The sequence below is a fragment of the Lynx rufus genome, unplaced genomic scaffold, assembly GCF_022079265.1.
Source record: "Lynx rufus isolate CCGP_SWC_20201006 ecotype Redwood Valley unplaced genomic scaffold, mLynRuf1.p SCAF_13, whole genome shotgun sequence".
Classification (NCBI taxonomy): domain Eukaryota; kingdom Metazoa; phylum Chordata; class Mammalia; order Carnivora; family Felidae; genus Lynx; species Lynx rufus.
In genome coordinates, this window is record NW_025814827.1 from 65,202,534 (window position 1) to 65,222,262 (window position 19,729).

General features: G+C 37.3%; 1 protein-coding gene across 2 annotated transcripts in view; it reads right to left on the minus strand.

Annotated features, from left to right (window-relative positions):
* The window catches only part of MIS18BP1 (MIS18 binding protein 1), a 58,367-nt gene that overhangs the window by 22,250 nt on the left and 16,388 nt on the right, over nt 1–19,729 (minus strand). For both annotated transcript variants that reach the window (XM_047075661.1, XM_047075660.1), the window contains 6 exons: nt 8,445–8,518; nt 6,633–6,763; nt 4,263–4,350; nt 2,864–3,021; nt 2,075–2,226; nt 1,505–1,601 (listed from right to left, as the gene is read on the minus strand). In XM_047075661.1, the coding sequence (XP_046931617.1) occupies nt 1,505–1,601; nt 2,075–2,226; nt 2,864–3,021; nt 4,263–4,350; nt 6,633–6,763; nt 8,445–8,518 (700 nt within the window). The remainder of the gene's footprint in view (nt 1–1,504; nt 1,602–2,074; nt 2,227–2,863; nt 3,022–4,262; nt 4,351–6,632; nt 6,764–8,444; nt 8,519–19,729) is intronic.

Consider the following 19,729-nt stretch of genomic DNA (forward strand, 5'->3'; position numbering starts at 1 on the left):
TATACGGAATGGAAGCTATCCTAATTAGGGGAATATGGAACTCGATAGGTATGGCCCTATTCTCATCCCCAGTGGTGGCCATGGAAAGACATTTCTGCTGATTCACCCAAACTCCATGAAGTATCATGGATAACAAGCAAACCAGAAATTGAGAATCTTTATTATACTGTGTCACTAAAGAAAGCAAATTAAAATGAGAGAAATTCTCTAATTTGAAACTTAAGAAACCAGAAGCCAAACTAATTTAATTTCTAATTGTAAATTATCCAATTACAATTATAAACATATACAAATTATAAATTGTCACAGCAATCATCCTAGTTAAATACTTCAATGACCTACACATGTTACGTACCACTTTACAAGATGAATGATAAAATAAAATTAAAGACTGATGAGTAATGCTGAATGCTGGGGAGAAAAGAAGCCACTAAATTATAATTCATGGAAAAGTGGTACTGATAAAAGGTAATCAAAGTTTCTATAAGATTTCTCAATGGAATTATCTATCTTTGTGAAGGAAGTGTTTTCTTTTAATTCCTCATATAAATCTGACTCAAATGTTTAACGGGAAATTTGAAAATTTTGAAATTTCTAATTTTGAACAAATCACTTTTAAAATATTTTTATTCATTTTATTAAATAATTTGAATGAAGATTCAAGCTATTCTGGATACTTTAATCTAAGTTACATGATCCTGATAGTCTAAACAGTATTGCCTTCCTCTCTACTTCTTTTAAACACTTATAAATGTTCTTCACTTTCACTACTTTCCACTTATAAGAAGAAATACAAAAAAATGCTACTAAGCTGATGGATTTAACTCAATATGAAATTTCAAACTTGCTAATGTGTCAAGAAAAGGTTCTTTAAATCTGTCATATAGGATTTCAATGAAATCATACTGGAAATCCACAGTCACACATAGCTAAACTATGGCATTAATTTCATAAGAAGATTCATAGCCTTTAAACATTCCAAAAAGCATATTTAAAATGATATACAATTCTGTTTTTAACAAAAAGATTAGGGAAGCCTGGCTGGCTCAGTTGGTAGAGCATGTGAGTCTTGATCTTGGGGTCGTGAGTTTAAGCCCATGTTGGACATACAGTTTAAATAATTAAATAGATAAATAAATAAATAATAAAAATTATTTAGTGCCAAGATTAAGGGAGGCAAACCTACAAGTAAATACGTATGGTATGTAATGTAATGGATTTTTTTACTAATGTAATGGATTTTACAGCAAATCATGCTGTATAGAAAAGCAAAACCCTATTGTACATCTGAAACTAGTAACACTATATTATGCTTTAAAGAAAAAAAAAGTAATTCTAAAAAAAAAACCAACAAAACAATAAAAAATCCCCAGACATTTATAATGACTGTAATACTTAGTTTGCCATTTTTAGATTTGGAAATTTAAGACATCACATTTATTATATTAAAAACATTTCAAATAAGAGCTGTATGCTTATTATAAAACCAATAAAGATATATCACCTTGCTTCTGACTTTTAATTATCCTTTCATTTGTTCTTTCACAATTTTCAAGTTTCTTTGAAGACAACTTTTTGTATGCTTTCTTTCCAATTATTTCCTTCAAAACAAAAAGTTAGCTTTTTAACAACTATTATCTATAAACATGACCTCAAGCATTTTCACAGTATGTATCAAGCATACAAGTATCTAGGTACTTGCCGTTCTACAAATTTCATTAGTGGAGGTATTTAGAAACTCATTTGCCAGAGCCTGAGCTTTGGAAGAACCATGTGGGCATCCACTATCTTAGATTTCTTTTATAAATTTAATACATGTGATTTGTTAGGTGCAAACACACACACACACTTTAACCCTAACTCTAAGAGCTAACCTTTCTGTTATTACTGATTACAGTTTCCCAATGAGACACTGAGAAAATAAATATCAAGCAAGACATTGCCAAACTGATTGTTAAGCTGATACTTAACAAACAGATACTTAACAAACAAAATGATTTCTGATTTGGTCCCAAAACTTTTTAGTAGCATCACACCATCACTCTTCGTATCATAGGGTATAGTAAAAGTTTACCTGATTAGTTAAGTCATTTTCTCCTCCATTTTGACAAGTATTATGCATTTGGTCATCTGAGAGCCTTAATCGTGGTTTATTTTGGCAATTATCATGGCACACGTTTAATTCTGGGGCTGCTGGCAACCTCCTGCGCTTACCATTTTTCAGTTCTATGAGTACAAAGATGGAGATTTCAATAAATTATTATATATAAGCTGCCTTTCCATATTAAAGAATTCACTTTCGAAAATATTATCTAGCAAGGGCTGTAGGTTAATGTTCATACTTTTTTTTCCAGCAGGGAGGGTGCGATGGGATGTTAGTCAGATTATAGTTTTGGCAAAGAGTGAACACAAAAAAGTTCTGCCAGCTACCTTTATAGTAATGGACATTAAAAAAAAAAAAAAAAAAAAAAAAAAAGAAAAATACAGGCGCCTGGGGTGGGCTCAGTTGGTTGAGCATTCAACTTGATTTCAGCTCAGGTCATGATCTCATGGTTTGTGGGACCGAGACCTGTGTTGGGCTTTGTGCTGAGCGTGGAGCCTGCTTACGATTTTCTCTCTCCCTCACTCTGCCCCTCTCCCCAGTTCAGGCACATGTGCTCTCTCCTTCTCTTTAAAAAAAAAAAAAAAAAAAAAAAAAAGCTGAATGCTGACTATGAGCAGACTGCACTACAGTTTTTTAAGTATTAAAAAATAATTTCAAGGCAGTACAAGTCAAAAACTGAATACATATAAACTATAAACAGATAAATATGGAGCTCATGTAAGAATTTGCCACTATATCAGCAGAAAAGAAGAGACATACCCAAATGACAACAATCAATGTCATAAGTGGTGCTGGCTCTTTGCAGAACATCTGTTTGGTTTTCTCTTGCATTATTTTTCGCTGATTTTTGTACGTCAGGGATAAATTTTCCAGTTTTCTGTTTTTGTCTGGCCTTTCTCTCTTTCTTTTCACAAGCCCTAAAACACAAGTGTAATATTTTTCCTTTAATTTTTATCTCAAAAAAAACAAAAAAACTAAATTTAAATAAAGTCCCTCAGATAAAGTTTTATGCGCCCAGCAAAGATTACCTTTAATCTTACATTATTTAAGTCTTCATGATTCTACCCTTTCTCCCACAAAGAACTTAAGTATAAGGTCTTAAGTCAAAAGAATCAAATAAAACCCAAGTGCTTCCGGGGCGCCTGGGTGGCGCAGTCGGTTAAGCGTCCGACTTCAGCCAGGTCACGATCCCGCGGTCCGTGAGTTCGAGCCCCGCGTCAGGCTCTGGGCTGATGGCTCGGAGCCTGGAGCCTGTTTCCGATTCTGTGTCTCCCTCTCTCTCTGCCCCTCCCCCGTTCATGCTCTGTCTCTCTCTGTCCCAAAAATAAATAAACGTTGAAAAAAAAAATTTTTAAAAAAATTAAAAAAAAAAAAAAAAAACCCAAGTGCTTCCTACTCTATGCACTCTTACATCTCTACTTAAGCTAATCCTGTAAAAAAATTACAGGACAAATCCTGCCATTACCTATTTTTGGAAATAAATTTTATTTATTTCACCACATTCATCCACACCACCACATTCATTCAACTACTGTCTATGGCTGCTCTTCTGCTACAAAGGCAGAGTTGAACAGTTGCAATAGAGGCAGCATGCCCATAAAAACACTTCCTATCTGGCTCTTTACAAGAAAAAACTGTCCCCCCCATTCTAAGTTATTATATTGTACTATGATTAATTAACTTGTATCACAGTATCCCCTATGAGTTCCTTAAGGGCAAGAATTAATCAAATTTTCTTTGCTTTCCCTGTGCCAATACAGTGTGTGCTAAACAACTGATATTAACTTCTGAAGGAATGAATGAAAGAAAAAGGACCAAGAACTTCACACTCATGTTTAATAGGTACACCCTCTCAAAGGGTGGGTGAAATGAGGATGCTTCCTGAAATGTCAACACTGTTATTTTCCTTTTACATTTATTTCATATGACAGAAATTCTAGTAAACTATTGCTTTCTAAAAATCCAAGATCAAGAGAACTACTTCAAAACTGTCATTTGCAAAAAAAAAAAAAAAAAGAAAAGAAAACCAATTTACATTGGTTAGATGAAAAGATACATTTGTAAAACCTCCAATTTTATACCCAAAATGGGCACATTTTATCAAATGCAAATTAAACCTCAATAAAGTTAGTTTTTAAAAAGTTAAGGAGTACTTTACCTTAATTGTTCTAGAAAATTATCAATATGCTCTTTCCACTTTTCTGGAAAGCCAAACATAAACTTCCTTATGAGATAATTTGGATATCCTATTCAACAAAAAACAAACAAAAAATTACCTAAAAGCCAAAAATTTTAAAGACATGTAATTGGTTCACTAAGTCATTAAAAATATATACACTTATTGCTAACTGTGCGCCAGGCACAGCCACAAATACTAAGGATTCATCAGTCAACAAAATGAAACAAAAATCCCTGCCTTCATGGAACCTGCCTTTTCATGTCAAACAGAAAGCAAACCAATAAACATACATTTTTTTTTGTTAGATGGTCATCAATGCTATGGAGAAAAATTATGCACTTAATGGGTCAAGGAGTATTAGTGTATTTATGCTGAGGGAGGAAAGGGAAGCAGATTGCACTTTTAAAAGACAGAGAGGTTCTTACTGAAATAGCATCATTTGAGTAAAGCTCTGAAGGACATGAGTTAGTGAGTTTAATATGGGATTAACACACTGGAAGCAAAAGGGACAAAGCAAAAGGCTATGGTAAGTGTGTGCCTGGCCTGTCTGTAAAAATTAGTGCAGATGGAGCAGAGTGAAGAAAGGCTAGTACTAGGAGGCTCTTCAGAAGGGAATAGGAACAGTGGAGGAACATGAAAGATTATAAGGCCTTGTGGTTACTTCATGACCTAGTCTTTGACTTTGGGTGAAATGGGAAGCTATATAAAGATTGTGAGCAGAGGAGCCACAGGATTTGACTCACTTTAACAGGACTGTATTAGCTGCTATTTTGAGAAGTCTGTGGAAGTAAAAGTGAAGAAATAACGAGACCAGTTAGGATTTTGTAATCATTCAGACAAAAGATAAGGGAGATGTATATACCATAGAGGTCAGCAGAGGCCTGGGTTCTGGATATATTTTTGGAGATAATGCCAATAGGATGTACCTACTCACTAGATGTGGGTGTGAGAGAAACAGGATTCAAGATGTCTCCAAGGATTCTGGCTAGCCACTGGAAACAAAGAAAGGGGGAAGACCATTAAACAGATTTCAGGGAGATCAGGTTTTAGACACATGAGGTTTGAGATGCCTGTAGATATCCTAGTGGAGATGTCAAATGGGCAGATGGAAAATGAGTTGGGTGGCTTGAGGAGTATTTTTGGTAAGAGACATAAATTTGGCATTTGTCATCATATAGATGAAATTTAAAGCCTAAAAGAAATCAACACAGCACTGAGTGTGGAAAGAGCTTTAGTCTATCCTATTATTCAGAGGCAAAGAAGAAAGAGCAAAATAAGCAAATAAACTAAGAAGGAACAGGAAGTGAGGTGGCATGAAAATTGGAATATGGTGTTCCAGAAGGCAAATAAGGAATTAAAAGGGGGTAAGTGTGATTAAGTGCAGTAAACATATATTGGATTTAACAATGTGGGGGCCACTGGTAACTGTGATAAGGGCTGTTTGGTAAAGATTTGGGGTTTAAGGCATGATTAAAGAGAATTTTTTAAAAGTGGGAAAGAATTCAAGGAATTAGATATAACAAATCTTCTGAGTTGTTTTGCTGTAAATAAGAGCAAACAGTGGCTGAAATAAGTGGAGTTAAAAGAATTTTTTTTGTTTGTTTTTGTTTTGACAGGAGAAGGGAGAATTACTAGAGCGATATCCTTGAGTAAGAGAAAAAATGAGAAATAGAGTACAAATGGAGAGGCTAACAAAGACAGAACATGAACAGTTCATTCATAACAAAAACAGATACAGATGCAAGCAGGTCAGTTAGGTGATGGTGAAGTTCTCTTCTGATTGTTTCTATTGCTAAGGTGCTCCCCTCCCTGCCACCTCCCCTGTGAGTGGGAGAAAGGAGGTATTGAAAATTTGTAAACATATGCAGTAGTCACTAAGGAGGATGGGAGAGTGAATGCATTAGGGAAATGTGGTAGGACACCAAATGGCACTAAGAGACCACAATTTTTGCTGGTAATCACCATCTTAAAGTAGAATGCTCAGGTGTGTTTTTCTTCAGCCACATTACCGTGTTCAAGGCATAGACAGAAAATTAGATTATACCAGGAATGGGGTTGTACTGGGCAGGTTCAATAAACTAGTTAAATTATAGCCTTATAATATCTCACATGAACTTTTTAAAATCACTAGACTGACTCAAACTGTCAACAAGGGTGATTAAATCAGGGAAAAATGACCAACACATATAATAGTTTTACATAATGTAGTCAATTCTGTTTTAAAACTTAGTTTTGATTGATTCATCATTTTAAAACACCTAATTAAGAGTAAAAACATATATATCAGTTAGAAATATGGTTAACTGCTTCACTGAAAGTAATTTATCAACTAATAATGTCAGTCATTACCTGCTTCTTTCATGGAAATCCGGTCTATCATCCCTTTTAATATATAAATGTTGCCTGATAAAGTCTTAAGTTTGTTGTGCTTAATCCGTTCTATAATTACATTACTGTGCCAATATATGTTAGTGATGTCTCTAGGAGAAAATAGCATAGTTAAGGCCAAAATATTCACATTTTACCAATAATCACAATGTACATATATAAGTATACAAATTATAATAGAAAGTAATAAATTTGCACTCCAGCTACATTAGCAGTGTTATTCATCTAATTACAAAACATCTGAGGGCCAAACATTGCAGAACTCAACTGCCTTGCTAATGTGATCCTCAGAATATGTGCCAAACTGTACTGTGGCCAAACCAAACCACTAATATAAAATTTATCCTCATCAAGGAAGCAGGGGCCTTCTCTAAATAACTGATGCTGACAATGCCTGCAACTTCATCTTAACTGATGCCAACTTTCCAAAGAATGATTTTCCTGTCCCTCTCCTCAGAGCCTATACTGTTGTTAGATTTCATGCAGTTATATAGTTTGGATCCCTCTAATCTTGCGGGGTTTTTTTTACCCTCACTACACAGCCAAGTGTTTTTACCTTCCTCTTTAAAAAGTACCAAAAAGAGGTTCCAGTTGGGAAAAAAACAAACTGCAGAATCAAATCACTAACCCATAAATCTACTCTTCTTATTTCCTTAAATGATGCTAAGAATATAAAACAGAAAGAACAAAACTTTAAGATGTATTAGATAGATGTTGAACATTCCCAATTCATCAGATAAACATACTAAATACAAGCATAATATGACAGTGAAGTTCCTTTCATTTGGTCAAATGGGGTTAAACTCCTACTATTTTAATACAGTGATCTTGTTCCTTTGTATTTTATTTAACTAACATTTAAATAGCACTCTAAAAGCACTGTTTTCAAGTCTCACAAATATTAATTTAATACTCAAAATAACGCAAGAATGGGTAATATTTATCACCACTGCGCAGAGAAAGAGACTGAAACTGAAAAAGGATAAGTAACTTGTCCAGGTCATATAGCTTGGAAGATAGCAGCAACAGGGATTCCAACAAAGGCAACATAGACTGTCTCTTTGATATTAAGAAAACGGGCACAAGACAAGCAGAAATAGAGTGGGGAAGGTAGATTTTAAATAATCAACTTACAAACTTCTAGGTAAGTACCCTGACCAGTAATATCCTGTATTATTTTATTACAACCTTTTATTACAAATATTGTACCACTAAGAAATTGGTTTCGAAAAAAAGGAAATGGTGATAAGAGAGTAGCAGAATTAGGCAAAGCCCACTTACCTGATGATACTTTTGCTTTAGGGACAACCAGAAAGTGCCAATGATTACCTAATATGTAGCTGTATGGCAAAGTTTTAAATAATTCTGATTCCTTTTCTGGATCAGTAATTTAAATCTGGTTGTCCCAATTTACATGTGAGAATCTGAACTGAAATGCATGTAGTAAATATTAGCTAACTATATATAATTAAGCAGAGAATACCAGTCCACTTATTAGAGCCTCTGAAAAAAAAATGAAGCTCTGTGTATATAAATTTGAGCTGTTACTATTCTAAAAGTAACTTAACAGGCAAAACCAAGAAAGCTGTTCACAATCAACATGGTCAGGTACTGCATAGTCATTTTACTTTCCTGTCTTCAGTATGTAACCTTGTTAGAAAGTCTTTTGTTTTGTAGGAGGATGCTATTTTCCATCAACCTCCTTTAAGCTCTTATACATGAGTATCTTATTTTGTTATACATTTTATAAGAATATTGAAATGTTATACTTACGTCAATTTTCCTTCTACACATATAGCAGTATTATTATTGATGACTTTAATCATCCATTCCTGTAGTTGGACCACCTAATCAGCATAAAATGAAGTACATATTCCCTGTATTACTTGTAGTATAAATATTACAAAATCAATTTACATTAAATTAAAAGAAAAACTCATATAAGTAATGCAAATGATTCCTTACTGCTCATCTATATAAGAATCACATTCTATTTCAAATAGTAATAAGGCATGGGGTGCCTGGGTGGCTAAGTCGGTTAAGTGTCCAACCACAGCCTGGGTCATGATCTCACAGTTCATGAGTTCGAGCCCCGCATCAGGCTCTGTGCTGACAGCTCAGAGCTTGGAGCCTGCTTCGGATTCTGTATCTCCCTCTCTCTGCCCTTCCCCTGCTCACATTCTCTGTCTCCCTCTCAAAAATAAATAAATATTAAAAAAAATTTTTTTAATAGTAATAAGGTAAAAACTCTTATATATAATGAAACAGAAAAGAGGGAGAATGAATGGGGGTTATACTGCATAATTTGCTCTCCAATCCAAAATCAATTATACTTCAAATATTATGTCAAATATCTCCAACACTGGAGAAAAAAAATTACCTAAAATTCTAAGGTATCCATTAAAGACAAAAGACCTAACTTAGAAAAAAGAATCAGTTATATAGTATACACTACACCATGACTCTTATCCCCTAAAAAATACAGCATTTCGTTTTTGCAAGGTTGATTTTGAGTTGCATTCAGTTTTTTCTAAACTATGAAGGTGATTGCTAATAATCTGTATTTAACAGCAATCTATCCCAAAGCAAACATCTAAACAGCTCAGAAAATTCTTTATTTTAGAACAAAATACAATTGTAGAGGAAAATTTCTGTGAATGTCTGTATTAAGGAATTGCTTTTATTGACTAACAATTTAACACTGAACTATTTCTGATGAGAAATTCAGCAAAAGTCATAAAATAATTTGAGTAGCCATTTACTTTACATATAAAAAATTACAAATTTATAAAGATAAATTCTTCAGTGGTAGTTTTATACTAAGCCAGAAAAATGTGCTAAAATGGAAGGTGCTCTTAATTATTGCACTTCTCAATTATCTTCATTTTAATTTTTATTTTTTTTCCTCAGTTATGTTCATTTTTAAAGTTACAGGTAGAACTTGGGGAACAGGCAATGAAATTCCTTTTTTCTTTTTAACACTTCCACATCTGGAACTACCTAAGATAGATCAAAGAACAGACAGATGTAGATGATATTAAAAATAAAAACCACTAGGCAGTGCTCCAACCACCTTAGATTCAATGACTCATGTTAACCTTGTAACACTAGGAGGCAGATAATATTATCCTCATTTTATACAGAAAAACTACAAAGTCTAGTTAAATACCTTGTCCATGTCACATGCAGCTAGTGAGGGGCACAGTGGGGTTACAAATTTGGGAATTCTGGCTCTAGTATCTTGTACCATCCTGCTTACATAAAATATCAAAATGTTTATTCATAGTCATTCAGCAAATATTTCTTGAGCTCTACTATGTGCCAGGCACTGTTTTAGGCAGTGGGTTTTGGCAAGAAACAAAATAAAACGGCTGCCCTATTAGAGCAAATGTGTAATGTGTGTGTGCATGCATGTATAAGCACAGGGGTTGGGAGAGGATGTGTGGAAGCAAGTCGACTGGTGGTGGTTATATCCAAACAAATGGACAAATAATGTCTGCCAGTGATAATGATCAAAAATAAGTACAAGGGGAGAAGTCGGGGGATCCATACTTCTCATGTCTCTCAAAGAAATAAGTGCAGAAGCCAGAGGACTTTGAACCCCAGAGCCTGGGAGGAAAAGAAACTGAATCTACCAGGAAGAAAATAGGAAAACTGGAGAAAAGATAGGTGGGTGATTGTGAACTGGGGGAGATAAAAAGGGCTGTGTGGGCACGGAGGTGAGAGACCCCCTTCTGCAGAAAAACAAAGGAAACAGAAAAAGCGGCTAGGGAAGTGCAGGACCGTATCTGGACAGGAGAAAGACCTCAGACTGAGACTGAGAGGGATCCTATCTCTAACTGAGGGGCTTTCTTTGCACTGGGGTCGGCTACCTGTTCACGCACCTGGGTAGGTCAGGGGAGAAGTCCGCAGTTGGAGAAAGTGATTCCCTCCCTGGGGGGCTGCGCGATAGTACAAAGCCTGCCTGCGTCTGCCATCCCCGGGCTCAGTGGCTGGGCTGAGGACACAGGCCGCAGGAGAAGGAGGCCCCCTCCCTGGAGTGGTGTGGGAAAAGACAAAGCCTGCCTGTGTCTGCCACCCTGGGGGGCTCCCCAGCAAGGTAGGTCGGCTGGCTGCGCAGTCTACAATAGGAGAAAGTGGCCCCCTCCCTGGAGTGCTGTGGGAAAAGACAAAGCCTGCCTGTGTCCGCCTGCGTTCGCCACCCCTGGCGGCAAGGACTGCGGTGCACTCTGCAGTAGGAGAAGGCAGTCCTCCCTGAAGTGCGGAGGCACAGACATATCCAGCCGGGACCACATATCGGGCTGCATTGAGAGAAGTTTCCCCAGTGCCAGAGTGCAGGGAACGGGACTTTGAGTCCTAGCCAAGCACAGGGTCAGGGGAGTTGGCAGAGAGAGAAGGACTGCCCCGTCTGCAACCATTGGAACAGTGAGGATGACTCAAACTGAGTCCACCGGGTCCAGCTCTGTGGAGAAGAGACTAGGGAATCACCATCTCCCTGCTGCCGCCACCACAACCACCACCAAGGCAGGGCCTCAGGGATCACTCAAGGGGCCCACAGTGGAGGTGGGTCCAGACTACACCAAACCATGCCCCTTCGCACTGGGTAACTAACTGCCTATCTACTGGAGAGGGACAGACCCTGCGGACAGCTCCTCCAAACAAGTGCAGCAGCATTGCCTGGGTTAACTCTAGGTCAATTCTGGATATATAGATATATTCTACCCACACCATTTCTCCTCCTTATCTCTTCCTTTCCCTAGGCTGGTTACTCTGGTTATTGGTCTAAACAGACATATTCAATCCATTGTCTTGATACATGTTCTACACCTCCTTCTTAACACTCCCTTCTCTCTCTCTGAAATAATCAAGCCATATAGTTTGTCTAGGTAACTTTATCTTTGTTTCATTTTCTCTGCCTCCTTTATTTTCCTTTCTCTCTCTCTGGATTAAGCCTTTTAGTCTCTCTGCCTCGTCAATGTTTATTTTTTCTCCCCCCCCAACCCCCGCCTCCTGTCATTTCTCTCTTTGTATGTGCTCCTCCATCAGGACCGCCTGCACCCTCTTCATTACTTGTAGTCGGTATTTTGGGGTTTCTTGTTTTTAGTCTTTAGATTTTTGTTTCTGTTTATTTGTTTGTGTTATTTGTTTGTGTGTTTGCATGTTTTTGTCTCCTGTTTGTCTATCTGTTCTCCTTTACAGGGCTAATCCAAAGAACAAATCAAAGCACACCTGGTGGGGGGTCCAAACTATCACTAAGAGTAGGGTAATAAAATAACCAAAGTCACAACAACAGAGAGCAAGTAACAATCTTTGAAAAAACACCTCCTGAAGGGGCAGGCCGTGGACAGTGTATGACCCTCCTTTAATATAGCAGTGCTCGCAGGTGCAGAGCATACAACAAGCTTTTAAAACACATAAGGGACAGAAAACTAGCCAAAATGATGAAACGGAAGAATTCTCCTCAAAAGAAATTCCAGTAAGTAGCAACAGCTAATGAACTAATCAAACCAATTTAAGTGATATAAGTGAACAAGAATTTAGAATAATAGTCATAAAATTAATTGCTGGGCTTGAAAAAAGCACAGAGGACAGCAGAGAATCTACTGCTACAGAGATCAAGGGACTCAAAAACAGTCGTGATGAATTAAAAAATGCTATAAATGAAGTGCAAAATAAAACTGAGGTGGCCACAGTGTGGACTGAAGAGGCAGAGGGGAGAATAGGTGAATGAGAAGATAAAATTATGGAACAAGAGGAAGCTGAGAAAAAGATTAAAAAATCCAGGAATACGAGGGGAGGATTAGAGAACTAAGGAGTGCAATCAAATGGAAGAAGATCTGTATCACAGGAATTCCAGAAGATGAAAAGAGAAAGAAAAGGGCTGAAGATGTACTTGAACAATTCATAGCTGAGAACTTCCCCAATCTGGGGAGGGAAACAGGCAGTGAAATCCAAGATGCACAGAGTACTTCCTTCAGATGAAACTTGAATCGATCTGCTGCATGACATATCATAGTGAAAGTGGCAAAATACAAGAATAAGGAGAGAATTCTGAAAGCAGCTAGGGATAAACAGGCCTTAAAATACTAAGGGTAGTAGCAGACTTATTTACTGAAACTTGGCAGGCCAGAAAGGAATGCCAGAAAATCTTCAATGTGATGAACAGGAAAAATGTGTAGCCAAGAATCCTTTATCCAGCAAGCCTGTAATTCAGAATAGGAGAGATAAAGGTTTTCCCAAACAAACAAAAACTGAAGGAATTCATCACCACTAAACCAGCCCTACAAGAGATCCTAAGGGGAACTCTGCGAGTGAAATGTTGCAAGGACCACAAAGTACCAGAGACATCACTACAAGCATGAAACCTACAGACATCACAATGACTCTAAACCCATATCTGTCAATAATAACACTGAATGTAAATGGACTAAATACTCCAACCAAAAGACAGAGGGTATCAGAATGGATAAAAAAACAAGACCCATTTCTCTGCTGTTTACAAGAGACTCATTTTAGACGTGAGGACACCTTCAGATTGAAAGTGAGGGGATGGAGAACTATCTGTCATGCTACTGGAAGTCAAAAGAAAGCTGGAGTAGCCATATTTACATCAAACAAACTCGACTTTAAATTAAAGGCTGTAACAAGAGATGAAGAAGGGCATTATATAATAATTACAGGGTCTATCCATCAGGAAAAGCTAACAATTATAAATGTCTATGCACCGAATTCGGCAACACCCAAAAATATAAAACAATTAATCACAAACATGAGCAATCTTACTGATAAGAATGTGGTAACTACAGGGGACGTTAATACTCTACTTACAACAATGGACAGATCATCTAGACAGAGAATCAATAAAGAAACAAGAACCCTGAATGATACATTGGACCGGATAGACTTGATAGATATATTTAGAACTCTGCATTCCAAAGCAACAGAATATACTTTCTTCTCGAGTGCACAAGGAAATTCTCTAAGATAGATCACATACTGGGCCACAAAACAGCCTTTAATAAGTATAAAATAACTGAGATCATACCATGCACACTTTCAGATCACAATGCTATGAAGTTTGAAATCAACCACAGGAAAAGTCTGGAAAACCTCCAAAAGCATGGAGGTTAAAGAACATCCTACTAAAGAATGAATGGGTCAACCAGGCAATTAGAGAAGAAATTAAAAAATATATGGAAACAAAACGAAAATACAACAATTCAAACGCTTTGGGATGCAGCGAAGGCAGTCCTGAGAGGAAAATACATTGCAATCCAGGCCTATCTCAAGATACAAGAAAAATCCCAAATACAAAATCGAATAGCACACCTAAAGAAACTAGAAGCAGAACAGCAAAGACACCTCAAACCCAGCAGAAAAAGAGAAATAATAAAGATCAGAGCAGAAATAAACAATACAGAATCCAAAAAAACAGTAGATCAGATCAATGAAACCAAGAGTTGGTTTTTTGAAAAAATAAACAAAATTGATAAACCTCTAGCCAGCCTTCTCAAAAAGAAGAGAGAGGACCCAAATAGATAAAATCACAAATGAAAATGAAATTATTACAATCAATCCCTGAGAAATTTTCAGGGAATACTATGAAAAATTATATGCCAACAAACTGGACAACCTGGAAGAAACGGACAAATTCCTAAGCACCCACACAGTTCCAAAACTCAAATGGGAAGAAATAGAAAATTTGAACAGGCCCATAAGTAGGGAAGATATTGAATCAGTTATCAAAAATCTCCCAAATGGGGCACCTGGATGGGGCTCAGTCAGTTGAGCGTCTGACTTTGGCTCAGGTCATGATCTCACGGTCTGTGAGTTCGAGCCCCATGTCAGGCTCTGTGCTGACACCTCAAAGCCTGGAGCTTGCTTTGGATTTTGTGTCTCCCTCTCTCTCTGCCCCTCCCCCGCTCATGCTCTGTCTCTCTCTCTGTCAAAAATAAATAAACATTAAAAAATAAAAATAAAAATCTCCCAACAAATAAAACTCCAGGACCAGATGGCTTCCCTGGGGAATTCTACCAGACATTTAAGCAGAGATAATACCTATCCTTCTCAAGCTGTTCCAAAAATAGAAAGGGAAGGAAAACTTCCAGACTTATTCTATGAAGCCACCATTACTTTGATTTCCAAACCAGAGAGACCCAGCAAAAAACGAGAACTACAGGCCAACATCCCTGATGAATATGGATGCAAAAATTCTCAACAAGAAATAGCAAATCGAATTCAACAGCATATAAAAAGAATTATTCACCATGATCTAGTGGGATTCATTCCTGGGTTGCAGGGCTGGTTCAGTATTTGCAAATCAATCAATGTGATACATCATATTAATAAAAGATAAGAACCATATGATCCTGTCACTAGATGTAGAAAAAGCATTTGACAAAATACAGCATCCTTTCTTAATAAAAGCCCTCCAGAAAGTTGGGATACAAGGAACATACTTAAACATCATAAAAGTCACTTATGAAAAGCCCACAGTTAGTATCATCCTCAATGCGGAAAATCTGAGAGCTTTCCGCCTGAGATCAGCAACACAACAGGGATGTCCACTCTCACCACTGTCGTTTAACATAGAATTGGAAGTCATAGCATCAGCAATCAGACAACAAAAGGAAATCAAAGGCATCAAAATTGGCAAAGATGAAGTCAAACTTTCACTTTTCACAGACGACATGATACTCTACATGGAAAACCTCACAGACTCCAAAAGTCTGCTGGAACTGATACATGAATTCAGCAAAGTCACAGGGTACAAAATCAATGTACAGAAATTGGTTGCATTTTTATACACCAATAATGAAGCAACAGAAAGAGAAATAAAGAAACTGATCCCATTCACAGTTGCACCCAGAACCACCTAACCAAAGAGGTAAAAGATCTGTATGCTGAAAACTATAGGAAGCTTATGAAGGAAATTGAAGAAGATACAAAGAAATGGAAAAACATTCCATGCTCATGGATTTGAAGAATAAATATTGTTAAAACGTCAATACTACCCAAAACAATCTACACATTCAAGGCAATTCCAATCAAAACTGCACTGGCATTCTTCTCAAAACTAGAACAAACAATTCTAAAATTTGTATGGAACCACAAAAGACCCCGAATAGCCAAGGTAATACTGAAGAAGAAAACCAAAGCGGGAGGCATCACAATCCCAGACTTTTAGCCTCTACTACAAAGCTGTAATCATCAAGACAGCATGGTATAGGCACAAAAACAGACACATAGACCAATGGACTAGAAAAGAGACTCCAGAATTGGACCCACAAAAGTATGGCCAACTAATCTTTGACAAAGCAGGAAAGAATATCCAATGGAAAAAAGACAGTCTCTTTAACAAATGGTGCTGGGAGAACTGGACAGCAACATGCAGGAGAATAAAACTAGAACACTTTCTTACACCATTCACAAAAATAAACTCAAAATGGATGAAGGACCTGAATGTGAGACAGGAAACCATCAAACCCTAGAGGAGAAAGCAGGAAAAAACTTCTCTGACCTCAGCCACAGCAATTTCTTACTCGACACATCTCCAAAGGCAAGGGAATTAAAAGCAAACATGAACTATTGGGACTTCATCAAGATAAAAAGCTTCTGCAATGCAAAGGAAACAATCAACAAAACTAAAAGGCAACTGACAGAATGGGAAAAGATATTTGCAAATGGCATATCGGAAAAAAGGGCTAGTATCCAAAATCTATAAAGAACTCACCAAACTCCACACCCGAAAAACAAATAATCTAGTGAAGAAATCGGCAGAAGACAAGAATAGACATTTTTCTAAAGAAGACATCCAGACGGCCAACAGGCACATGCAAAGATGCTCAATGTTATTCCTCATCAGGGAAATACAAATCAAAACCACACTGAGATACCACCTCGTTCCTGTCAGAGTGACTAAAATGAACAAATCAGGAGACTACTGATGCTGGAGAGGAGGTGGGGAAATGGGAACCTTCTTGCAGTGTTGGTGGGAATGCAAACTAATGCAGCCGCTCTGGAAGACAGTGTGGAATTTCCTCAAAAAATTAAAAATAGATCTACCCTATGACCAGCAATAGCACTGCTAGGAATTTACCCAAGGGATACAGGAGTGGTAATGCGCAGGGGCACTTGTACTGCAATGTTTATAGCAGCACTTTCAACGGTAGCCAAATTATGGAAAGAGCCTAAATGTCCATCAACTGATGAATGGATAAAGAAATTGTGGTTTATGTATACAATGGGATACTACTTGGCAATGACAAAGAATGAAATCTGGCCATTTGTAGCAACGGGGATGGAACTGGAGAGTATTATGGTAAGTGAAGTAAGTCAGGCAGAGAAAGAAAGGTATCGTATGTTTTCACTCCTACGTGGATCCTGAGAAACTTAACAGAAGTCCATGGGGGAGGTGAAGGGGGGGAAACGTTACAGAGAGGGAAGGAGGCAAACCATAATAGACTCTTACATACTGAGAACAAACTGAGGGTTGATGGGAGGTGGGGGAGAGGGGAAATGGGTGATGGGCACTGAGTAGGGCACCTGTTGGGATGAGCGCTGGATGTTGTATGGAAACCAATTTCACAATAAATTATATTTAATATAAAAAATAAAAATAAAAATTCTCCCTGTTCGTGTTCAAAATAAAAAAAATAGTAAGTATAAGGAATACTTACTTAGTCATGGAAGGTCTTGGAACAGAGAAATGAATAAAGTGAGGAATAAGCCATATGGGTATCTCCGAGTAGAGTCTTCCAGGCAAAGGGAACAGGTACAAAGGCCCTGAGCAGATAGCACAGAGGGCAAAGTAGCTTGAAAGGAGTAATCAAGAGAGCATGGGGTAGGCATGTCCAGGACAGAATTATGTAGAGTCTTGTAAACTATGGTAAAGGCTTAGGGTTTTCTCTTGAAGACAGAAAATTTAGAGGATTTGGAGCAGAGTAAGGAGATGATTTATTATTTTAAGGGGCTACTAGGTAGAAATTGGACTATATAAAAATTCTGGCTTCTTTCTGGAGAGGGAGGCAACAGAGGAAGCAGGGAGACCATTATTATATATATATAATGCAAGAAATTAAGTGCTCTGGACCACTAAGTAGTGATTGAATAGTGAGAAGTGGCCAAATTCAGGACAGCAGAATCAACAGGATTTCCTCAAGGTTTGGATGTGGTGTAGAAGAGAAAAACAAGAGTCTCAAGTAAATCTAAAAATTTTTAACCTAAGTATTTGGGGAAATGGTATTACTATGTACTACTATTGAAACAAAACAGAGAAGTTTTGGGGGGGAACAAATCATATTAAATCTGAGATTCCTATTAGATCTCAATGAAGAAGTCATATAGACAACTGAATATGTGAGTGTGGGATTCAGGAGAATGTTCTGGACTGGAGACATGTATTTGGAAACTATCAGCAGAGAAATAGAATTTAAAGCTATAGCACTGGATATACAGTCTTATAAGTGTGAATAGATACTAGAGAGTCAGTTTCTAGGACTGATTTTGGGGAATTCCAACATTACGGGTTGTGACAAGAGGAAGCAGCAAAGGGGAATGAGAAAAATGGCCAGTGAGATAATGAAAATCAAGAGTGAAATATCCTGAATTAAAAACAAAAAATGATACATTTTAAGAAGGATGTTTTGATTCACTGTGTTAAACCTTTGTAAGCAATGGAACAGTAAGAAATAATAACCATTGGGTTTGGTGATAAGGAGATTACTGGTGAGCCTAAAAAGGACAACTTTAATGGAGTGGTGATTATAAATGTCCAAAGTGGAACATATTTAAGAGGGAATGAGAAGAAATGAAAACTGTGAATACATATAACTCTTTCAAGGTGTTTTGCAGTTAAGTAGAAACAAATAAAAATTGGATGGTAGATGAAATAGGATAGGGAGTAAAAGGAAGGTGGGCTTAGTTTTGTTTTTTGTTTTTTTTTTTTAAATGCAGGCCCTGCCCCTCCCCTGCTTGTGCTCTCTCTCTCAAAATAGATAAATAAACTTAAAAAAAAAATGGGGCACCTGGGTGGCTCAGTCAATTAAGCATCCTTTGGTCTCAGCTCAGGTCATGATCCTATGGTTTGTGGGTTCAAGCCCCATGCCGGGGTTGGCACTGACAGTGAGGACCCTGTTTGGGATTTTCTCTATCTTCTCTCTCTGCCCCTTCCCTGCTTGTGCTCTCTCTCTAAAATAAACTTAAAAAAATAAAATAAAATGGAAGCCACGTTTCAACACGTTTCTATGCTAATGGAATGATCCAAAAGAGAGGAAACAAGAGGATAATTAGAGGGACAAAATCTTTTAGGTGGTAAGAGGAAATGAACTGGCCTTGAAAAGGGAGCACAAGGGGCACCTGGGTGGCTCAGTCAGTTGAGCGTCTGAATTTGGCTCAGGTCATGACCTCATGGTTCCTGAGTTCGAGCCCTGCATCAGGCTCTGTGCTGACAGTTCAAAGCCTGGAGCCTGTTTCAGATTCTGTGTCTCCCTCTCTCTCTGTTCTTCCCCTGCTTGTACTCTCTCTCTCTCTTAAAAATAAATAAGCATTAAAAAAAATTAAAGAAAAAAAAAAAAAAGAAACGGGAGCACAAATTGTTCATACAACAGAAGGGAAAGCAGAATATGTAGATGAAGCAGTAAGTAGATTGGCAGATTTAATAATGGGAATATAAGGCTCTCAATAAGTTGAGAATGAAGAAGAGAGAGATTTGGAGATCTTAAGAGAGAAAGAGCATGAAATATTATTCTATGAAAGTCAGAGTATAGGGTGGATTGACAAGTGAAGTGTAGCAGGACTGATGTGCAATACTGAGAGTCCACTTGAGGTTTGTTGTCAAATTTAAAATGAGACTAGTCAGTATGGTTGTGCATTTTGTTCCAGCTGCTGCTTCTTAGGTATAGGTATATAGCAAAAAAAGAGATAATTTTAACTAAGGTCACAATTTTGTTAAAAGGGGACAGAGGGAAAAGCAATAGAGAACTAAAAGTTAAATCAAAAGAATGGTTACAATAATAAGGCCATGGAATTTATGTCAGGTAAAGAGGGAAATGAGGACA